The sequence below is a fragment of the Sphaerodactylus townsendi genome, linkage group LG01, assembly GCF_021028975.2.
Source record: "Sphaerodactylus townsendi isolate TG3544 linkage group LG01, MPM_Stown_v2.3, whole genome shotgun sequence".
Classification (NCBI taxonomy): Eukaryota; Metazoa; Chordata; class Lepidosauria; order Squamata; family Sphaerodactylidae; genus Sphaerodactylus; species Sphaerodactylus townsendi.
The window spans coordinates 176,472,381-176,494,718 of record NC_059425.1 but is presented as its reverse complement, the minus strand read 5'-3'; the positions used below and the strand labels follow the sequence as shown (position 1 = coordinate 176,494,718).

At 44.4% G+C, this 22,338-nt stretch overlaps 1 protein-coding gene across 4 annotated transcripts in view; it reads right to left on the bottom strand.

Annotated features, from left to right (window-relative positions):
* AGAP1 (ArfGAP with GTPase domain, ankyrin repeat and PH domain 1) overlaps nt 1–22,338 on the bottom strand; it is a 426,302-nt gene that overhangs the window by 149,535 nt on the left and 254,429 nt on the right. For all 4 annotated transcript variants that reach the window (XM_048500437.1, XM_048500447.1, XM_048500456.1 and 1 more), the window contains one exon: nt 13,592–13,753. In XM_048500437.1, coding sequence (XP_048356394.1) covers nt 13,592–13,753 — 162 coding nt within the window. The remainder of the gene's footprint in view (nt 1–13,591; nt 13,754–22,338) is intronic.

The window sequence follows — 22,338 nt, the reverse complement described above, 5'->3', positions numbered from 1 at the left end:
CCTTTAAGAATCCCCCTCGAGGCAGTCTTTCATTATCTCAGTAGTTCCTTGTTTGTTATTTATGATGCCATGAGCTGTTTGGCTGTATTTCCATGGTGAAGCCATAGGGATGTACTATATTCCAGATAAAGGGATTCACCCCCATCTGCCCCTTCAGGGGCTGATGGGAATTGTGGTCCATAACATCTGGAGTGCCAAAGGTTCGCCACCACAGCCATAGACTATACACCATAGACATAAGAGATATTGCAGCCTTCCAACTCCGCTGGCATCTTAGACTAAATTAACTAAACAGGGGAACTACAATTCCCATCTGCCCCTTCCAGGGAATTGTGGGAATTGTGGTCCATAACATCTGGAGTGCCAAAGGTTCGCCACCACTGGTCTATGGTGTGTAGTCTAAGGAGAATCAAGTTAAGGTGTTAACAGAAAGCAGAATCCAGATAAAGGACACTGAAGGAACCAAGAGAAAGCAGGGACAAAGTGGACTTTTTTTGGAAGAAGTCAAGAAAGAATCAAAGTCTCAAGCTTCAAGTTGTTCCAGTCAAGCAAGTACTTTATTTTAGTCAGACCCTGGGAGGAGTTGGGGTCTCAATTCTTCTAGCAATAAACCTTTTTTAAAAAAACTGTTACACCTTGCTTGTGAGTCTCCCACTCTGTTCTGGCCGAGTACAGGGCACCTAAGACTGTTTTACTTGGGGAACAGAACAGCCACTACTCAGGCTCCAGAATCAGGCAAAATATTAATCTGTTACCTCATTTCCTCCTCTCTCTGTTTTTTCAACACGTCTTCTTTCTGTCCCCCTTCTGAGATCTACTTCTTCCTACCACCTGGCCTCTTTCCCTCTTTTATTGTAATGTCAGCATGCCAATGCACTTACAATTTACATTACTGTTTTAAGGCCTTTGCATGAGATAAATGACCACCTCCAGTAATCCAGTAGATTGAGGCCCTTACAACATCAATATTTGAACATATGGCTTATAGATGAGAACCACATATGGACGTATTTTTTGATGTTTGGAAATCTCTTACAGAGGCATATTTGTAGACTTGCCCCCATTATTGTTATATTTTATTATATTTTATTTCTTTTCTGTTTAGGGGTTGCAATTGATTAAATAAAGATAATAACGTCTTTGAATGAGAAATCACATTAAGTGGGGAACTATACACAGAATTACTTTAAACTTAGGCAGTCCCCTTTAACTTTTGAAACATAATCACACAGAAAACCGAAAGGCATTTTACAATCTTCTAAGAAATACACCTGTCAAAAGTCAAATGTTTGAGCTACAAAGAATGATCTTGTAGTTAAAGTCAGACAAGTAGACAGGCCTTTTTCTCCAAAACATTAGACTTTAAAGTTAAAAGTTCTCAGACTTTTCGGAAATCTCAGTGCCAGACACCTACTCTCCTTCCTTTAAAAGTTAAAAGTTCTCAGACTTTTTGGAAATCTCAGTGCCAGACAGCTACTCACCTTCCTTTAAAAGTACTAAGTTTTGGTGCTGTTTCAATTCTGCGCACAGTGTACTGCAGCAGCACCCTTTCACCGGAAAGGTCAGACTCCTCTGATCTCTCTTGGATATAATCTTGAAGGCCAGAGGCTGAAAACACTCACTATACTAGGGCTTTAGAAGCAAGAGTTTGAATCTCCTTGATACGAGCAGCATCTCCTCCCCTCAGGGAGGGAAAGCATAATAAGTATATACATTCTATTGTACATATCTTCACAATAAACGAGAAGCACAGAATAAAACGATACAGTGGGACAGGTGGATTGAACAAAAATCAATCATATATCAACCAATCACTCAGACTACTAGTTAAAAAACCATCCCTATAGAAAAAAGGCCACGGCCGACTATCACCCAGTCTCTAACCCAGTGATGGCGAACCTTTTCGAGACCGTGCCCAAATTGCAACCCAAAACCCACTTATTTATTGCAAAGTGCCAACATAGCAATTTAACCTGAATACTGAAGTATTAGATTAGAAAAAACAAGTTGGCTCAGAGGCATGTGTTACTCAGGAGTAAGCTTGGCGGTAGTCAGTGGCTTTGCTTTGAAGCAACCGTGCAACTCTTCCAACGGGTGAATCACGACCCTAGGAGGGTTCACTCAGAAGCAAGTCCCATTGCCAGCAACCGAGCTTCCTCCCAGGTAAAGGATCATGCTTTAGTTCTTCGCATGAAAATCAGTGGGGTTTAACAGCACTTAACAGGGTTACCTACACTGCTTCCCCAAAACTAGGTCTTAGGTTTAATGCTAATAATCGAGCCCAGCAGCTCAGGCCAGCCTAGATGTGTGTGGGGGGGGGGCACTCTCTGCGTGCCCACAGAGAGGGCTCTGAGTGCCACCTCTGGCACCCGTGCCATAGGTTCACCACCACTGCTCTACCCTATCCTTTCTGGGCAAAGCGACTGAGCGAAAAGTAGATGAGCAATCCCAGGTCTTCTAAGATAACTCATCTTCTTTGGACCCTTTCAGGCCTAGTTTCGTACTGGGCTGTGGGACAGAGACAGCCCTGGGGATTTTGGGATGCAGAGAAAGGCCATGCTGCTTTGTTGCCCCTACTGGGTGTATCTGCCACCTGTAATGCTGTGGCCCTCTTCTTGATATGTTTAGACAAAGAAGTAGGTATCAGGGGATCTGGACTGACTCAAATAATTTTTCACAGTCCAGACTCAAAGGCTTGCCATCAGAGACCCATTGGCATCCTGTGGGGTTCTCCAGGATATGATCCTATTCCTGAACACCCATTCTGTTCAACTTCATTCACAGTTTTGGGTACGCTAATGACACTCAGTTCTTTATCTCCTTATCCAGATCTCCTGGTGATGTGGTAAAGGCTGCTGGCCTACTGCAGCTGAATTCTTAGAAGTCAGAAGCAAGGCAGAATTCTTGAAGGACATCGTCCCTCCAACCTTAGGTGGGGGTTCCGTTGACCATAGCCAACTTAGTCAAGAGCTATATTTGGTCAAGAATTACACCAGATCCAACACTGCTGCTGCAGAAGCAAGTTAATGCCACTGCAAAAAAAAAATGCTTTTAACAACTGAGCTAAAATGCTCCTTGAGAGAAGATGAGGATTCTGGAGAATTAACTAGTCTACGGCATCCTGTAAACCAGCTTTTTACAGTAATCATGTCACCCACTTTGATCTTTTTCTTTAATTCCTCACCCAACACATTTGGTGCCTCTGAAGTCCTGCAGCGTACACATGGCTGTGAGTTTCAGTCAAGCAAATATATTTCGGCCCATACAGACCTTGGTCATTCTAGAGCAGGGGGCTGCAACCTGCGGCTCTTCAGATGTTCATGAACTACAAATACATGGCCATGCTGGCAGGGGCTGATGGGAATTGTAGTCCATGAACATCTGGAGAGCCGCAGGTTGCAGACCCCTGTTCTAGAGCAAAATGGAGCAAGGAAATCAACCTGCCTCCACACTGCAATTTGTTACAGTGGAAAGCAGCCCTGGCAACTCTCCAACAAAACACCTTAGATATGCATTTATATCTCGTCCAGCCCAAAATACTGTTGACATACCCTGTGACCATGTATAATGTTTCTCTTCCATCACTACAGGTGACAAATGCTTTGCTTGTCCACTCGGCCTTCCTGCTTGATCACTCTTCAATAAACTGAATTGTTTGGAAATCACTATTTATTAGAACAAGTGTGATCCAGCAGAGGCGTACCTGGGGGAAACAGCACCCCAACTCCCCTTGCCCCATCTACCTTTGCACGTCTGTAGGGAGGCTGGAGGGGGGAGGTAGGGCTTGGTGGCGGGCAGCTCGGATGGGTGCCACAGCAGCAGACCTGCTCCTGTCCTCCAGGACCCGCCCAGTCCCCCCCCCCCCCAGTGATTAAATGATGTGTGCCCAGGGACATGGGATACCCATGTCCCCATTAGTCCCCCCATCATGTCCCCTACATACAAGGCCTGCTTCTGAGATTTGTGCAGGTACATGACATTATTCTTTAGAACACATGAACCATATGCATGTGACATGCAAGTGGGGACGGGAATTGAAAAACAATCCATTTGGGGGATCGCTGAAGAGAAGGCGAACTGGCAAGAATCACAGGGCCAAACACCCATGTGAAGCCTGCAAAAATGGTCCCACGGAGGCCAAAAACAACATCAGTAATAAATGGATCCCCAGAGGCTTTGACACGACAATCACACAGGAGTGTAAAGCCAGCGATAAGCATCACAGCCAATGATTCAAATGGAAGCGTATGCCTCCATCTCAGATACAGCATGACCTCTCAGCTAACACTTACTGCCGAGGTAATTGTTCCAAATCTATCAATAACGCAAAGCGGCTTCCTCGCTAACCACAAAAACCAAGTTCATTCACGTTTGCGAGCCCATGTCCACTGTCTCACTGCCACCATTAGAGTGATAAACAGTTGAAACTACATCAGGGGCTGATGGGCAGATCAATTGCGCCCTATAAAGAATCCGCACAAGAGATTCCTCGGAGAGGATTTACTACTTCCAGTTTTTATTCTCTCGCAGCAAAAATTACTTCTGTCAAGCACTTGGAAGGGATAAGTAAAAGGTAAAAAAAAAAGTATTTTTCACGCGGTACTGAAACAGTTTAAGTACGAAATTCAAAGCTCAACATGCGATTGCATTAATCTGTTTTGAACAGCATCTGGCATTTAACTAAAAAGTGATTCAGTTGTATGATTTTTCTCACTCTCAAGCACACGGCAATTTGAAACAGTCAACGGAACTGTCTGTATTCTCTAAGGACAGTCACAGACTTCATGTTCCTGTGCCAAATTATATTAGACATTTAATTTTAAACCTCAGGTACTTAAATGTAAAACCTTACAACTATAATAGTCATAAAGCAGTGGGGCATTTCCATTGCATGGAATGGATTTTTCTATTTCCCCCCCTTTAATTTAACCAACACCTCCTGTTTTGTAGCGCTGCCCTCTACAAAGTAATTTATCTAATTAAGGAATGTTCCCAGTTGCGTAAAAGACAGAAGCTGCAGGGAACCAAAGGTCTCAATATGACAACTTTGAAAACTTCAACAGAGCCATACAAAGTATTAATTTTAATGTGATGAAGGTGCGGAGAGAAAAAATGAATCCTAATATGTTATTTTGTCTACAATAAAAGCATGTGACAATAAGCGGGTTCGTTCTCTGGTATGTTGGCATTTGAATCCAAAGAGACGCGTGGCTCCTTCATACCTGCTGCTTGCGCAGGGATTATCTTTTTATTATTCCCAAATTCAAACCTGTTCATTGGGTGAAGACAGAGGATGAAATTAAAAAAAGACCTTTTAATGTGTTCCTGCCAATGAGACAGGTGCACAGTACATGACAACATAGAAAATAGACAGCCAATGCAGTGTAGAAGTTAGAGCTTCAGAGACAGGGGTGTGCATTCAGTTATAATTAAACCTGATTTTACTTGTTTTGGGTCGGCTCAGGGATATCCAAACTTACCCCAAATACTCCCCAAATTAGAAATGAAAATCAATCTCCTGGAGTTTCAGAAGCATTTTGGTTTTCATGAAGCTCAGGAGTGAGGAAAAGGGATCTGATGAATAGCTATAAATCAACATCTCAAAGTCAATGCAAACAGCCAACTTAAAGATAGGGAGAGGCCAGGTCTACTGCCATTGTAAATAATGGACCATTATTGTCTGTGAGAGCTAGAAACTCAGGTCTTCCCGCCTTTGGCAACAACGCAACACTTCCATTATTTCCAATGGCAGGTAGACCTGACTCTGACACATGCTGTAAGGAGGCCTCATCTGCTAGATGGGATTTCTAGCCCCTTTAAAATTGCAGGGAGGGAACACATTGACTAACAGCTGTTTGGTGGGACTAGCTTCCTTCCTTTCTCTCTCTCCCTCCCTGCTTCTGGAGGGTTGGGGAGGAATAGGGAGAACTAGAAAAATGGTCTCAAATTTTTGGAATCTCCAAAGTACCTGAAATAGCAACGAGGATCTAGGACAGGGGTCTGCAACCTGCGGCTCTCCAGATGTTCATGGACTACAAATTGGCCATGCTGGTAGGGTCTGGTGGGATTTGTAGTCCATGAACATCTGGAGAGCCATAGGTTGCAGACCCCTGAGATTCTAGGAACTTAGGCATAACAAAACGAACGCCCTTACCAAAATTCGTATCTGAAATTATCATGAATATTTTTGACGTGTGCATTTCTAACCAGGGATCTGGGTTCAAATGCTTACTCAGCCATGTGTGATTCCATCAACTTGCAGCTGACTTATGACAACCTGATAGGGTTGTCCAGGCAAGAGACATTCAGAAGTGGTTTGCTGTTGCCTGTCTCTGTACAGCTATTCCAGTATTCCAGTGTTGGTCTTCCATCTGAGTACTAACCAGGGTCGACCTTTCTTATCTTCTGAGATCTGACAAGAATGCGCTAGCCTGGCCATCCAGGTCAGGGCAATGACACTAGTTAGGGTAGATCAAATCAGGATCTCACATCATGTTTTGAAGTTGTTTTATTAACCACATTTAGCTATGGTTCACATGACATACAAGCACAAACATCTTGCCTTAATCCTGGCTTGCTCTCAGAAGCCAAGCCTCACTGCACTGAATGCCAGGACACCAGACAACTCCCTATTAGTGTAGGGGCATATACTGTACTATTAAGTACTACCAGGTGTTTTGCCTGAATTTGTAGCATATTGCCAAGCCCATGTCACATCATAAATTCAAGATGGCTACCCAGGCTATAACTCCTTTCAGAGATGAGCCTAAAAGGGGAAAGGTGCTATAGAAATCATATGAATGAATGAATGAATGAATGAATGAATGAATGAATGAATGAATGAATGAATGAATGTTTTACCAAAGAACTTTTTTGTTAAATACAAAAAAATGAACAAAAAGGGTTGTTAGGTATTTCTTGATATCTCTTATTTATAAGTTATTTTGTCATTACTGATTTTTCTGCTGCAAATTTTTTTTATGATAATACTATTGCTGTTTTGTATGGTAATACTATTGCCATTTCTCATTCTGAGTTTTTTCCCCCTTTACTTTAAGTTGTGAAACTGAAAAGTATACCGGAAAGAAAATATGGGGCAAGAAGGAATGCAATGAAATTAGCATTTGCTGAGTCAAGCCAGGATCTGAATGATTGCCTGAGAGCTAAATCTTTTTTTTATTAACTTCCCATAGTTAATTTGTATCAGAATGGAGTGTTTCTCCATGTCACCCGCTAAAGCGCAGATGTCAAACTCAGGCCATCCAGGTGTTCATGGACTACGATTCCCATCAGCCCATGCCAGCAGGGCCAATTGGCCATGCTATCAGGGGCTGATGGGAACTGTAGTCCATGACATCTGGAGGGCTAAGAGTTTGACACCTATGCTCTAAAGCAACCCTAAGAAGTTATAATTTTTTAAAGGACAACCGACTTCTTTCTCAATGGGGATGAGTGCATTCTACAAGCTTCATCGTGTGTGCAGTTTATAATTTGATCCCTCTTAGTCCTTTCAGTTCATTCCAATGATCTTAGCTGATTCTGGAGAAGCCAAGGAGTCAACAGAATATGGTTCCCCACCTCCAGAAAGACAAAAATCTTCATCTTCTCAGTCCAGCATTTGTGAACGGTGAAGATACCGGGAATGTTTTTTCAAAAAACCATCAAGGGTGAATACTACCAGAATCACCTGGGTCAGAGAGCATTGGAAAAGTGTACCCAGACTGAATTAAACTTCTGTCATGAGCTAGCCCCTGGGTACTTACCAGGACACAGTGGACTCTGAGTCAGAACCTGAGGACGCAGTGCAGCCAGAGGTTTCTGCTCCTGAGGAAGATCTGGCAGCAGAGCCAACTCCCAGCCCTGCCCTGCCTGTTGATGTGCAGGTGGAGAAGCCTGCAGATCCTCCTAGGGAACCCAATGATGAGCCAAGTGTGAATAGGAGGCAGCAGTAGAGGGTGCTACTGCAGAAGCAAAGAAGGAGTGCTCATTGGGCAGCAAGATATGGGAGATTAAAAGTCTCTGCATCTGATGAGGATTATCTCCTTGCAGGATCCCAGTCTCTTGAACAAGGCTCTCTCTATAAGCCTTGCTGTGAGCTTGCTTCTGCCTGGGTGCAACAAGTGTGTTACCTGTCGCCACTGTATGCCTGATTCATCATTGATCCCCAGCCTGCTTACCGGTTCTCTTGTACCATGACCATTGGACAGTGACCTGACTATGTTTATGACTGCCGCCTGCCTTGACCCTTTGGACTGTGACCTGATCACGCCCTGCCTGCCGGCAGTACAGCTTCTCTACCACAAAACAGTTTTATTATACCACTAGCGGTACCTGGCCATGCGTTGCTGTGGCCCAGTCTGGAGAAATGGGAAAGAAAGAGAAGCGAAAGCGCACGTTTCTAAGATGTTTGATTTAACAATGCTTGGGGGTATACAAATTTTTTTGTTGTTGCATTGTCTGTGCAGATGTAGAGATTGTGTGGTTTGCCAACTGTGGAACATGCAACATATAATTGACCACGTGAGAAGCAATCCGTGTTTAGATGTAAACAGCACAATGTTAAAGATTGGCCCTGAGCTTTGCTGATGGTGACTACAAACGGCAATCGAATTGGGAATTGCAATCTCTCAAATTCAAATGGGATATCCATTGGAATCCTCTTTTGAAGTCACTAAATTGTACGGTGGCCATGAAAGAACTTTGCAAAAAGTGAGGATGTTGCGTCATTGAAACCGACCGGGCCTCGGGCAATGCGAGGGGGGTCCTGTGGTGCTTTTACCCCGCAGATTTCCTAAGCTACACCTTGGGGAGCCTGAAGGAAGATGGGGACGGTGGGCTTCCTGACCAGGCGGGCGAAAACTTATTATTCAAGAGATATCGAGAAGCTGCAGGTCTCCGTGGAGTTTGAAACAGATACCCGTTTGCATGTGTTGAGGCCGTTTGACTTGTTCCTGCCAGATTGCCCAGTGTGCATTGGCGAGGCTTCAAAACGAAGATCTGTGATTATACTGTGTGCCAGAGAAAGTTGTATAATATGGTCAGTTGAGGTGTAGATGTTGAGAAAACTGTCCACGTTAGAATATAGTCCCAAACGAACATGAGCACAGGCAACCAGAGCACAGGTAACATCAGAATTTATGGAAAATAACTGTAACAATGCAATCGGAAACATTGAAGTGGAAGCATAAAAGTGGAAATTTGGGAACAGTACATGGATCGTAAATTGGGAACATTGAGATGGAATGGTAAAGTACGGTACTGAGTATAGCGTGTGTTGCTGTAACGTTCACCAGATGGCGCTTTTTAAAAAAGCAGGGTTTTACCTGTCACAGGTGTGACACCTGCATCATAGTGTAATAGTGGGTATATAAAAACATGCGCGTATTCGAATGCAATGTTGTGTCAAAATTTCAAACCCATCGGTGAACAGCTTTCGGAGATAGATTTTGAAAAAACGAACATTTACATTTTTATTTATGTAGAAGATTAGAAAGTCCATATACAAAAAAGTCTTGTGCAATATTAAAACCTGAATTACTGAAAAGCATAACCAGGAGGACAAATCAGGGGAAGGTCTTGGACTCTATGGCCTGATTTTGGACTGGTTCTCCCCTGTGTGAAACAGGATACTGGATTTCACAGTAAGAGTAGTTCAGCAGTGGAATTGGTGTCAGAGGGAGGTGGTGAGCTTCCCCTCACAGGCAGTCTGGAAGCTGTGGCTGCACAAACGCTTGTCAGGGTATGCTTTAGGCTGATCCTGCTCTGAGCAGGGAATTGGACTCTATGGCTTCTTCCAACTCTATGATTAGATGAACCATTGGTCTGATCTAGCAAGGATCTTCTGATGTCCTTATGACTGTCCGGAAACCACAGTGTCGCCAGTATGGCACCCAACTCTGTACTGTCCACGGAGGATGCTGAGGTGTTTCATCAGTGTTTGAAGTCAATAATTTATTTATTTATTTTATTTTATTTTATTTTTTAAACTTTTATACCGCCCCATCCCCTAGGGGCTCTGGGTGGTGTACAGCATAAAAACATGGTAAAACAAATCACTAAAATATTTAAAACAGCGGTAACAAACACTAATAGTAATAATAATAGGAGGCGTCCGACCAGCCCCATATTTCATTAAAATTCTCCCAGAAGAAAAGGAGGGGAGGGGAGGGAGGCGAGCCACATTAGATGGTAGCCTAAATAACAGGCCGACTGGGACATCCGGGGGCACCATTTCAGCGGCTGGTCCCTCCAAAGGCCCGGCGGAACAACTCCGTTTTACAGGCCCTGTGGAACTCGTTAAGGTCCCGCAGGGCCCGGACAGCCGGAGGAAGGGTGTTCCACCAGGCCGGGGCCAGAGCCGTAAAGGCCCTGGCCCACGTGGAGGCCAGCCGCATTATTGAGGGGCCAGGGACCACTAATAAATTAGCCTCCGTTGAGCGGAGAGGCCGTGCAGGGACATACGGGGTGATGCGGTCTCGAAGATACGAGGGCCCCAGGCCGCGTAAGGCCTTAAATAACATCCTTGAAGGGGAGGGAGGAAATAAACTGAAACTTATTTTACCCCACAAAACTCAAATGTGATCTTGGATCTGGATCTTGTACCTGTATGTGCAGAGAATAGCAGTGGCCAGGTGTGCCTTATTATCAGTTGTGGCTGGATACTAAATGATCTGGCCACAGATACAGCTGCCCTGGTGACATTTGGATTATACCATTCCAGCATGGTGTAGTGGTTAAGAGCAGTGGACTTTAATTTGGAGAACTGATTCACCACTCCTCCACATGAAGCCTGCTGGGTGACCTTGGGCCAGTCAGTTCTCTCAGAACTCTCTTAGCCCCACCTAACTCACAAGTTGCCTGTGGTGGTGGTGAAAGTGAAGCTTATTGTAAGCCACTTTAAGATTCCCTGCGCTAGAGAAAAGTGGGAAATAAAAACAAACTCATCTTCAAAGAGCTGTTTGAGGGGCTCCCTTAAAAAAATGTATAGAACAGGAGCTGGGGTTTTAATCTGATGTATTCGACGATATTTCGAACTGCATAAGCTTATATTTTGTAAGCCACCTTAGGCAGGGGAGGGGGAAAGCAGTATATAAGTAAATAAAATGTAGCTGGTTCAGAATGCAATTGCCACTGATCAGCTTCAGAAAGGAGCGCCACGTTTCACTCCTCAGCAGAACAGCTGCAGTCCAAGCCCAGACTGCCAAGAACTGCCCTGTGAGATGGGAAATTATTCTGGAGGGCGGCTGCTGTTCAGGTGCTGGAGCAGCAGTTCTAAACGAAGTAGGAGAAGTAGACTGGGAATGGGGGGCAATGAATGGAGTTTGGGGTTCAGGGACAGAAGGTGGGTAGAGACTGTGGTGCTGGGAAAACAGAGGATGGATGAGGAGAGCGAAAGGGAAAGGAAGAACTGGGCACTGGGAGGGTGGAACCACTAGGAAGCCTCCTGCTCTTCAAAAGTGCTTACTATTTAGGTCAGGGGTCTGCAACCTGCGTCTCTCCAGATGTTCGTGGACTACAATTTCCATCAGCCCTGGTGGCAGGGGCTGATGGGAATTGTAGTCCATGAACATCTGGAGAGACGCAGGTTGCAGACCCCTGATTTAGGTGCATCCCCCATACACTGGTCATTTATTTACTTAGTCCATTTTAAACATAGCGAATATACTCGCGTATAAGCCAAGTTTTTCAGCCCTGTTTTAAGGATGAAAAATGCCCCCTCGGCTTATAAGCGAGTCACCGCTTACCAGCGGGCTCTTCAGGCCTCAGTGGAGGCTGGGGGCGTGGCCGGGATGACCTCCCTGCGGCTGTACAAGCCGCTTGTTGCTGCCCTTCTCCCAGGGTGAAGAGGGAACCGCAAGGCACCCTGGCTGGCTGGGCTTCCTCTAACCCTGGGAGGCAGAGGGAGCTCCTTATTTGGGCAGTGACATCAGGGGGAGTCACTGCCCAAATAAGGAGCTCCCTCTGCCTGCCGGCTGGGTTTGACGAAGCCCAGCCACACCCGGCAGGCAGAGGGAATTCCTTATTTGGGCAGTGACTCCCCCTGATGTCTCTGCCCAAATAAGGAGCTCCCTCTGCCTCCCGACTTCCCACCCTCGTCTTATATGCGAGTCAATAAGTTTTCCCAGGTTTGGGCAGTAAAATTAGGTGCCTCGGCTTATACACAGGTCGGCTTATACACGAGTATATGTGGTATATGAAATTTTTATGTTTGTAACCTGATTTATGGCCCCATCCAAAAGGTGGGAGGGAATCCGCTGTTGGGAGTGATGAGAAACCATGCCAACAGCCTTGCCCTCCCCAGGGCAGTTGCCCAGCAGAGGGCAGATCTGCTGGTGGGCAGCTGCTGCAGCCCTTTACAGCAGTGGCATGTTGCACAGTGGGGGTGGGCTGGCAGAGGAGCAACAGCTAGTTGGCTTCCACCAGGTCATTAACCCCACTGAGCTGGCAGTAGGGGATTTCAAAGCCCTATGGGGGCTTTCTGGTGCCAAGGAAGCTTTTTTGTGTGTTTATAAGTTCCCCACCAGAAAGCCTCCTTGGGACCAACAGGCCTGTGCCACATCCAGGTGCACGGCCTTTGTGCGGGGCAACCCACTTTGTTAGGAAAAAACAATACAGTAGTATATTAAACAAACAACTGCTGTTGCCCTTCAGATCAAATTGTACATGTGTAGCATAAAGATTGCTTCTACCTCCTCAAGTCAGAGTGATGCAGGGCTATATTTTCAAGCAACAAGGTCTTCCTGCATGACTTCCTCCATAGGGACCCCCTCATGTCCTTTCCCTTTGCTCACTTTTGTGCTTTCCTCTTCTGTATGTGAACACCCACTTTACTAATACAACAAACAGTATTTTATTTTTAACAAATGCAAGCCCCCCCCCCCCCCCCCAGATTTCTGGATGGAGAAGGCCGGAAATGTCAACGAACACTGTCCCAAGATTTTATCCCAAGGCAGAAGGGGGCTTCATTTGAGCTGGCAGAAGCAGAAAAATATTTGAGTTTATGGGTAAAAAAGGGAATATATTTTTGCCAGCTAGGAGGAATGGGAAGAGACAGATTACTGGAGGAGGAGGAGCAGTTTGGATTTCTTTCCTGCCTGTCTCAACCATAAAGGATCTCAAAGTGGCTTACAAACTCCTTCCCTTCCTCTGCCCACAACAGACTACCATGTGTATCAGGTGGGGCTGAGAAGGATCAGAGAAAACTGTGACTAGCCCAATGTCATCCAGCAGGCTTCATGTATAGGAGCGGAGAAATAAATCCACCAGATAAGAGTCCACTGCTCTTGTGGAGAAGTGGGGAATTAAACCCAGTTCTCCAGATCAGAATCCACCGCTCTGAACCACTATGCCATGCTGTCCAGTGTCTGCATCCTAAATTCTTGTCCAAACCTGGGACCTTGATAGCTTTTTCCTGAAATGATCTTCATACGCTCAAGCCTCTCTTTCAGAACTCGCACTTAACTTCTATTCTGCTTTTTCTCCAACCTGCTCTTTGCTACCTGGCCTTGTTCACTCTGGGAAAGGCACTTCATGAATCTTCATACATTTGTTATCCAAACATGTAAAAAAAAAATCTACTGTTGCCTCTTACCACTACTGATGCCTGAGTTTGCGATGACGGTCACTTCACTCCACTGGTCAGCACTGGAAACGGAGTAGGACCTCTGATGCATCCCATCCGGACGACTGTTGAAGGAAACAAGGCTGATGCCGCTCGTCATCTGAGACACAGAGGTGCTCGTCGTCACGTTCCCTGAAAAGAAAAGATGGAATGTTACTGAAAGCGGAAAATAAATTCACATTCAGAACTCTTTGTGGATGGAGCAAAGAATGTATCTCCCAATACCTAAGAATAACTCGTGCTTCCATTATTAAGTGGATCCATGCTAAATTTGACATTTTCCCCCTCTGCAGTCCTTTTTTAACAACATACTCTACAACAGTGGTGGCGAACCTATCGCATGGGTGCCACAGGTGGCACTCAGAGCCCTCTCTGTGAGCACGCGCAAACAGAGTGCCCCCCCCCCCCCACATCTAGGCTGGCCTGGGCCGTTGGGCTCGATTACTAGCATTAAACCTAAGACCTAGTTGAAATCACCGATTCTCATGTACATCTCTAGCTATTGAGGTTGAAGGACAACTCCTAGGAGATAATGACTTAAAAATATATATCCCGAACATACAATAAATAATTCATTACCAGACTTCCATCACTCAGATGCATAACCTGGGCCAAGAATCAGCTGTTGCACTTCCCACTTCATTAAAACTTATTTGTGGAATTATGTACAGGCCACCTTCTTTCACACCAAGTACGCCAACGTAAGTGCCATAGTAAGATTCATTACATAACTCCAAGTGCCAGTAATTTCCAATGAGACAGTTCTCCATGAACAGTTTACCTCTTAAGAACATAAGAACTAGCCTGCTGGATCAGACCAAAGTCCATCTAGTCCAGCCCTCTGCTACTCGCAATGGCCCAACAGGTGCATTTGGGAGCTCACGTGCAGGATGTGAAAGCAATGGCCTTCTGCGGCTGCTGCTCCTGAGCACCTGGTCTGCTAAGGCATTTGCAATCTCAGATCAAGGAGGATCAAGATTGGTAGCCATAGATCGACTTCTCCTCCATAAATCAGTCCAAGCCCTTTTTAAAGCTATCCAGCTTAGTGGCCATCACCACCTCCTGTGGCAGTATATTTCAAACACCAATCACACGTTGTGTGAAGAAGTGTTTACTTTTATTAGTCCTAATTCTTCCCTCCAGCATTTTCAATGAATGCCCCCTGGTTCTAGTATTGTGAGAAAGAGAGAAAAATTTCTCTCTGTCAACATTTTCTACCCCATGCATAATTTTATAGACTTCAATCACATCCCCCCTCAGACGTCTCCTCTCCAAACTGAAGAGTCCCAAACGCTGTAGCCTCTCCTCATAAGGAAGGTGCTTCAGTTCCTCAATCATCCTCGTTGCCCTTCTCTGCACTTTTTCTATCTCTTCGATATCCTTTTTGAGATGTGGCGACCAGAACTGAACTCTTGCCAGCGTTCCATGGGTAATTTCCGATTGGTGCTCCTGTATGATGCTGATGGGAGTGTTTGGGGTTGTGGAAGCTGCTTTCCACAAACTGTATCCCTGCCCAACTGAAATCATGAAGGGATGAAGTGGAAACTCCTCAGGGGAAGATTATTAATGTATCCCTCTTACCAATAGGACTGAAAGAGGCTGCGGTTAGACCCTTCCTTAAATAGCCATCTTTGGATATGAGGAACGGGGCCAATTATTAACCTGTGTCTCCTTCTTCAGCAAGGTGATTGAGTAAGTTCCAACAGAGCATTTCTGGATGGAATATCTGCCCTTGAATGATTTCCAACGTCCCGCTTTGGGACTGAAACGGCATTATTGGTTTTGGCCTATAATCTCTGGATACAACTGGATAAGGGTAGTCCATCACTGCTGGTACTGTTGGGATCTATTAGCAACATTTGATACAGTCAACAATTATATTTTGGTGGATATACTACAATCAATGTTCGGGATTGCATTATTTCTTTGGGATTTCCTTGTTCGCAGCAAACAGAATTTCCAAGGGAGAAACGGGATCAGCTAGTTGGGAACTTGATGTGTGCCAAGCCAGAAGAGTCCGTTTTATTTCCTGTGCTTTTTAACCTTTATGCTAAACCTTCGGTCAGCATCATCCAGAGCGTCAGAGTGGGTTGCTATCAATATCTGGATGACGCCCAGGTTTATGTATCATTATCCAAACCTCTCAAAGCAGCTGTGATGGTCCCGGTCCAGCATCTTAAGGCTGTGGTCAAGTGTATGAGGGTAAGTAGACAGAATCTTAATTCAGACAGTTGCAAAGGCAAAGTGTTGGGATGGTGGGGGATAGGTTTTCTTTGGTACGCCAATTTAAGAGTTTGGGATGCTCTTGAACATGCCCTTATTGATGGATGACAAGTTGGTGCTATTGCTAGGAGCACCTTCTCATAAGATAGCTCTTCACTTAGACTTAGTGACATAGCTGTGCTGGTCTACGCTACCTCAAAACCCAAATTGAACTTCTGCAACATGTTGTACATAGGGCAGCCTTCAAAGAAGTCGCAGAAACTTTAATCAGTAAGCATTTGTAACCTGACTCATCTCCTCAGACTCAAGGTGTCAAAAGCTGCAGACGCATTCTTGTTGATGAAATGTGTTCGCAGCTTTTGACACCTTGAGTCTGAGGAGATGAGTCCTGTTACAAATTTTTCCAATACATAAAGTTTGCATTTGCTAAAGCCATCGTCCAACAGCACAGTCTTGGATCCAACTGTTCTGCAAACGAAGCAAGTCTGCAAATGGGATTTGTGCTACCCCTTTCTTCTTTGTACAGTATGTGCCCCTCAAAAATCTGCGCCAGAGAATCAGGGGGCCCTTGGGAACACTTTGGGATGTGATACAGGGTCTACAGCAGTGGTTCTCAACCTGTGGGTCAGGACCCCTTTGGGAGTTGAACGACCCTTTCACAGGGGTCGCCTAAGACTCTCTGCATCATTGTTCTCTATCTGTAAAATGGATAAATGTTAGGGTTGGGGGGTCACCACAACACAAGGAACTGTATTAAAGGGTTACGGCATTAGGAAGGTTGAGAACCACTGGTCTACAGGGAGGACGAGAAACCAGAGGAATGTGCCTTCCATACACTTTCTCGCATGAACATTTTTCTCTGTTTCCTGTACCCACCCAAGAGTGCAAGATGGGGAGGGGTGCCCCTATTGATCCCATTGCAACGCATCACAGTAAAAACCAGGTGAGGGTATCAATTAACAGCAGCCATCTTAAGCAGCACAGAGATCATATGGAAAGAGGAGATGGGACCCATTCATCTGTATTGATTTTTTGCTTCTATGTAGCAAACTCAGATAATCTTGCATACCAAAATAACCTCTAGAACAGGGGTCTGCAACCTGTGGCTCTCCAGATGTTCATGGACTGCAATTCTCATCAGCCCCTACCAGCATGGCCAATTGGCAGGGGCTGATGGGATTTGTAGTCCATGAGCATCTAGAGAGCCGCAGGTTGCAGACCCCTGCTCTAGAAAACCTTGAGCTAGAACATTAGGCGACGTTTATAGGTTATTTTCAGCTTCACTGTATGCATACAACTGATACATTCGCCCCATTAAAAAGGCCATCGTTATCATTACAATCACAACACGGTCACTTATGAATGTCGTTTACAGTCCATCTCCTCCATCCATCCCAAACCTTCTACAAAGCGTTTCTCTTGGAAGCAAACGTCCCTCCAAACAAGATTTTTTTTTAAAAAAAATCTAGGCGATACTTTAAAAAATAAAAATCCTGCGCTGTTGACGTTCTACTCGGAGCAGAACAGACCAGTCAGCCGGAGCATGAATCAGCCACTTAATGGGATTCCGCATCTCACAGGAGAGATCTCATTGTAAAGTGGTTCTCCTCGTGTCAAAACCTCACATGCAAAGCCAAGCAGCACTTCAGCATCTGCCTCACTTTCTCAGTTCATTAGAATTAACATAAAATACACGGTCAACTACCTGGTGTCTTTGGGGTTCTGAAAGAGTGCCTTTACAAATGCATCATGCACGCATCATCTGCTTGCTTTAGTTGATTAGCGGGGGGGGGGGGGGGTTTGCAGTTAAATTACTATGCTAATCCGCGTGTTCTCAGCGCTGGGGCCTTGATATGGATATGCATATATGCTGGCAGAGAGGCCTTGATTAGTTCAAGCTTCAATGTGTCAAAAGCCCGAGATTCTTTCCAAAGAATAATTTTTTTTGCTATGCTCACATCCCTAAAGTGTGGGAGATGATTTGGAGAGAGAGAGCGAGAGAGACAGAGGGAGAAAGAGTACTTACCTCTACCATATGCTATTTTTCTTTAACAATTTGCATTTCAAAGCGACTGTTGCATTTAGATATGAATGACTATCAGTATGCTTCCCGAAACGGCCTCAAATGAGCAAGGATGATGCTGGTTTCCTATTGAACGGAAATGTTGTTTCATCTTCTAAAGTAACAACACAAAAGGGGTAAAAAGACCCCTCTAGAGACAGGGAACTTTATTACATTTAATACGGTTGTCTGATATTCTCAAACATCTTACGGCGGAAACATTTCTCAATTTGAAACAACGGCGGAACTGGAGTAAAACACGACAGTCCTTCCCTTTGACAATAAAATACGGCCACGCGTTAGGAGGGGAATTAAAATGTTATTAATTAACCGAGTACAAAGAACAAAGGAACAGATTATGTAAAATAGTTGACCACTCTTTCTATTTTTTTTATGGTATTCTCAGGGGCAAACAACACAGGGCCCAGCAGTGAGCCTGCCCCATGACCTTTTCTATTTTGCATGACCCCCTTAGGAGAGATTCGCTTGTGTTGGAAAAGGGACCCTTTGGAGCGGGGGGCAACAGTCCTGTAAGTACATGTGTCTGCAAGAGCAAAGGACTGGCCCATGTGGAGAGAGATGAGTGCTCCCCACTCCTCCATCAGAGCTCTGCTCAAGACTGCAGTCACAGATGGCTGGATTTCGTTAAGGGAAGATGCACAGTCCTGTGTATGTTGTAGTGCCTGGTCCAAAGAAACAACCTTGAGCAGGAGCCATTCAGAGTTGCACGTTTAAGTCCCACTCAATTCAACTGCAGAGTGAAGTGTATGTTTAAGTCTCTCCCACTGAAACTTTAAACTATCTGCCTGCTTCTTGGAGGCAAATCAATAGACAAAGAAAATGGATTCTCCAGGCCTTGGAACAACTAAAAGACTTGCATTACAACACTGGAAAGATACATGCCCACCTTAGCAAATCAAACAGTTTGAGGACCTTAGAACTCTCAATGTTTGAATGCGTAGCATATAAGTGACAACTGTAAAGGAACTTATCTTTTATATATCTGGATACCTTTTACAGAAACTTATATATGTATATCTGCTGTCACTGCAATGTTTTTGTCTCTACTTTATATGTATCCTTTTTTAAAATATATATTTTAAAAAAATTCTGTTTCCCCCCTTCTTGGTGTGAGTGTCTTAAAGAAAATCTTAAAATACTGGCCAAAATAAAAAGTCCCTTTCAGTGAAATTAACAAGTTTTAACAAATTAACTGAGTTCTTAAGTTTTGGAAGAGATGTACTCCTGTTATATATCCTAGAAAACACATCAAGGCAACTACATTTGGGGTATGTGTCAGTTTTACTACCTGCTGCTTCATTACCAGCTTCCCATCCTACTGGGAATTGACGGGAGTTATTTATATAACCAAACAGGCTCTGTTTGAAAAATTCCAGTAGCAACATGACCTCCCTGGAACTCTTGGCCTTTGACAAGCTAGAGGGGTCTGCAACCTGCAGCTCTCTAGATGTTCATGGACTACAAATCCCATCAGCCCCTGCGAGCATGGCCAATTGGCTATGCTTGCATGGGCTGATGGGAATTGTAGTCCATGAACATCTGGAGAGCCGCAGGTTGCAGACCCCTTCATGGTGACTGAGGGCCAAACTAGGGCAGGGGAGGTCATCTGGATCTGGGAATCTCAACACTGGCAACTCTGGAGATTGGCAGATATGTGCTACTAAAGACAACATGTTTCTTATTTCTAAGATGGCCACCGGTCTTCAATGCAGGATCTCATCTCCTGAAGATCCTATGCTGCTGCTACACCCTCAAGTGCAGTTTGAGTCCTGTTAAAAGAAACAACCCAAATCCACCCAGCTTGATTTGCAGCTGAGCTCTTTTTCTGTTTATTTTAAATTATATCCCATTTTCTTTTGATCAGTGGGGCTCAAAGTGGTTGATAGCCAATTGTTAAAAAATCTCTTGAACAAAATTACAAACAAAAGGAAGTAAACAAATGCATGGGCCATCAAAGCACGTTCAAAAAGCTTCCCTGTGTGTAGTCTCTGAAATCTGTGCAGGTCCCTGAAATCTACGCAGATCACGATCTTACTCAAGTCCTTGAGAAACCTGCTCTATAGCACAGAGGCAGCCACTGTGGAAGCTGAAGCCAAATCAGTTCTCACTTATCTAAGTCAGAGAATGACTAATAATGCCTGGCCTGGTGATTGAGGCTGCTGCGTGGGCACATATAGACGGAGGTGGTCCCACAAATATAAGGGTTCTCTGCCATTGAAGGCCTTTAAAGGTCAACACCAGCATCTCAAATTGAATACACAGGCAGACTGACAGTCAATGGAACAGTCTTAAACTCAGGATGACAGGCTCAGAATGCTTAACCGTTGTCAATGGTGTGCCTGGTCACCATGTCTCAAAAAGAATATTGAAGAGCTAGAAAAAGAACAGGAGAGGACATCAAGGGGTTGGAACATCTTTCCTTCGAGGAAAGGATAAGGAGTTTGGGACTTGGAAAGAAGATGGCTAAAGGGACATGACAGAGGTTTATAAAGTTATGCATGGTGTGGAAGGTTAGCCCAATTCCTGTGTTTCTCCAGATATCATGGATTTCATATTCTTATCACTCCCCTGCCACCATGGCCAATTATTGGCATGGTGGCAGGGGCTGATGGGAATTGTAGTCCATGAACATCTGGAGAGCCGCAGGTTGCAGACCCCTGGGGTGGATAAAAAGATAAAATGTGACGATGAATTGCCTACCAACTCAAAGTAACCCCCTGAGGTTCTCCCAGATAGAGTTTTAAGACAAGAAGTGAGAAAGACATGAGAAGACAAGAGCAGAAATGGTTTGCCTCTGCCTTCCTCTGCACAACAACCAGTTTTCCTAGGTGGTCTCCCATCCAAGTACTAACCATGACTGACCCTGCTTAGCTTTTGAGCTGTGATGAGACCAGGTTGAGCTAGGCTATTAGAACTGCTTCCAGAGAGAGTTCAGACTTGATTTGATCTAAAACCCACTTATTTTTGGCCTTTTTGGTGGTGCTCTGTTTCCATAAAACTCTCCTCCAACACCCCATTTCAAGGAATCTATTTGCTTCCTGTCAGCTTTCTTCATTGTTCAACTGTAGGGGTTAGACAGATTCATGGAGAAGAGGGTCACCAGTGACTAATAGCCATTCAGAGGTAGGAAGCCTCTGAGATCCAGTGCTATGAGGCAACACAGGGGAGGCCTTGGCCTTTGGGCCTGTTTGTTGACCCTTCAGGGCAAATAGTTGGCTGCTATATAAATGGGGACAATTTGCATGCCACATGAAAATGTAAAGAGGCACTTTTTCTCAGCAGTTTATCTGTTTCACAAGGGAGAAAAGCTGGATCTAACAGAACTCCAAGCTTCTGAACAATAACTATTCCTTCCAATGTACATAGAATATTCCTTCCAATGTACATAGAATAATGTACATAGAATCTCACTCTTCCCAATCTGCATCTCTTCCATCTTACCAGGATTCAGCTTCAATATGTTCTTCCTTAGTTAGTCAAGGATCTAGACCCTTTCCTGAAACTGTGATGGCTCTTAAGAACAAGGTGCACAATCCTTAACAGACTCACAAATACTAGACTATAGTGCTTACCCATTTCCTACTGCACTCTTCTGCTCACTTGTATTTTCTAATGAACCACTCAATATACAAGCAGTGAGGTAATTTAAATGGATTTGCATGAGTGAAAGACTCCAACTCTAGGAATATGTAGGATGTCAACTTAGATGCCACCATTTCCTCTGTAAGGACCATCATCATATTTAGAATTGTAGGGAGCGAACATCTCCTGATGGACTATATTCTCCCATCAGCCCCTGCCAGCATGGTCAATTGGCCCATGCTGGCAGGGGCTGATGGGAATTGTAGTCCATAACATCTGGAGTGCCAAAGGTTCGCCACCACTGATTTAGGTCATTAATAATTCCTTAACTTTGTTCTAAAGATGGATATTCCATTTCATGAGCTTACAGTTTACTATACAGTTATCAACTCATCAGAAGTGAGTGGGTTTTCCAGCAACAATCTTTTAGTTTTTAAGACCAATCTTCAATTCCAACATTTCCTCAGGTCATACAGCATTATGAGAATATAGTTGTTCACTCTTCCTCCTTCAACAGGGATTTATTTATTTATTTATTTATTTGATTTTAAACCGCCCACCCCCGAAGGGCTCTGGGAGGTACAACAGGCCAAAACAATATTACACACAGCAGGCCAAAAACCCACATTACACACAATAAATAAATTAAATTAAGTTAAAACAATTTACAGATTCTATAAAAACATAGCAGCATTAATATAGTACAATAACATACAACAGTATGGCAAAAAGTGTGGTGCCTGATCCCAAGGCCGGGAGGGGACACTGATGAACTTGTCCTCCAAGTCTCAGACTACTCTGGTCACATGATTCAATTTAAAACGTTAAA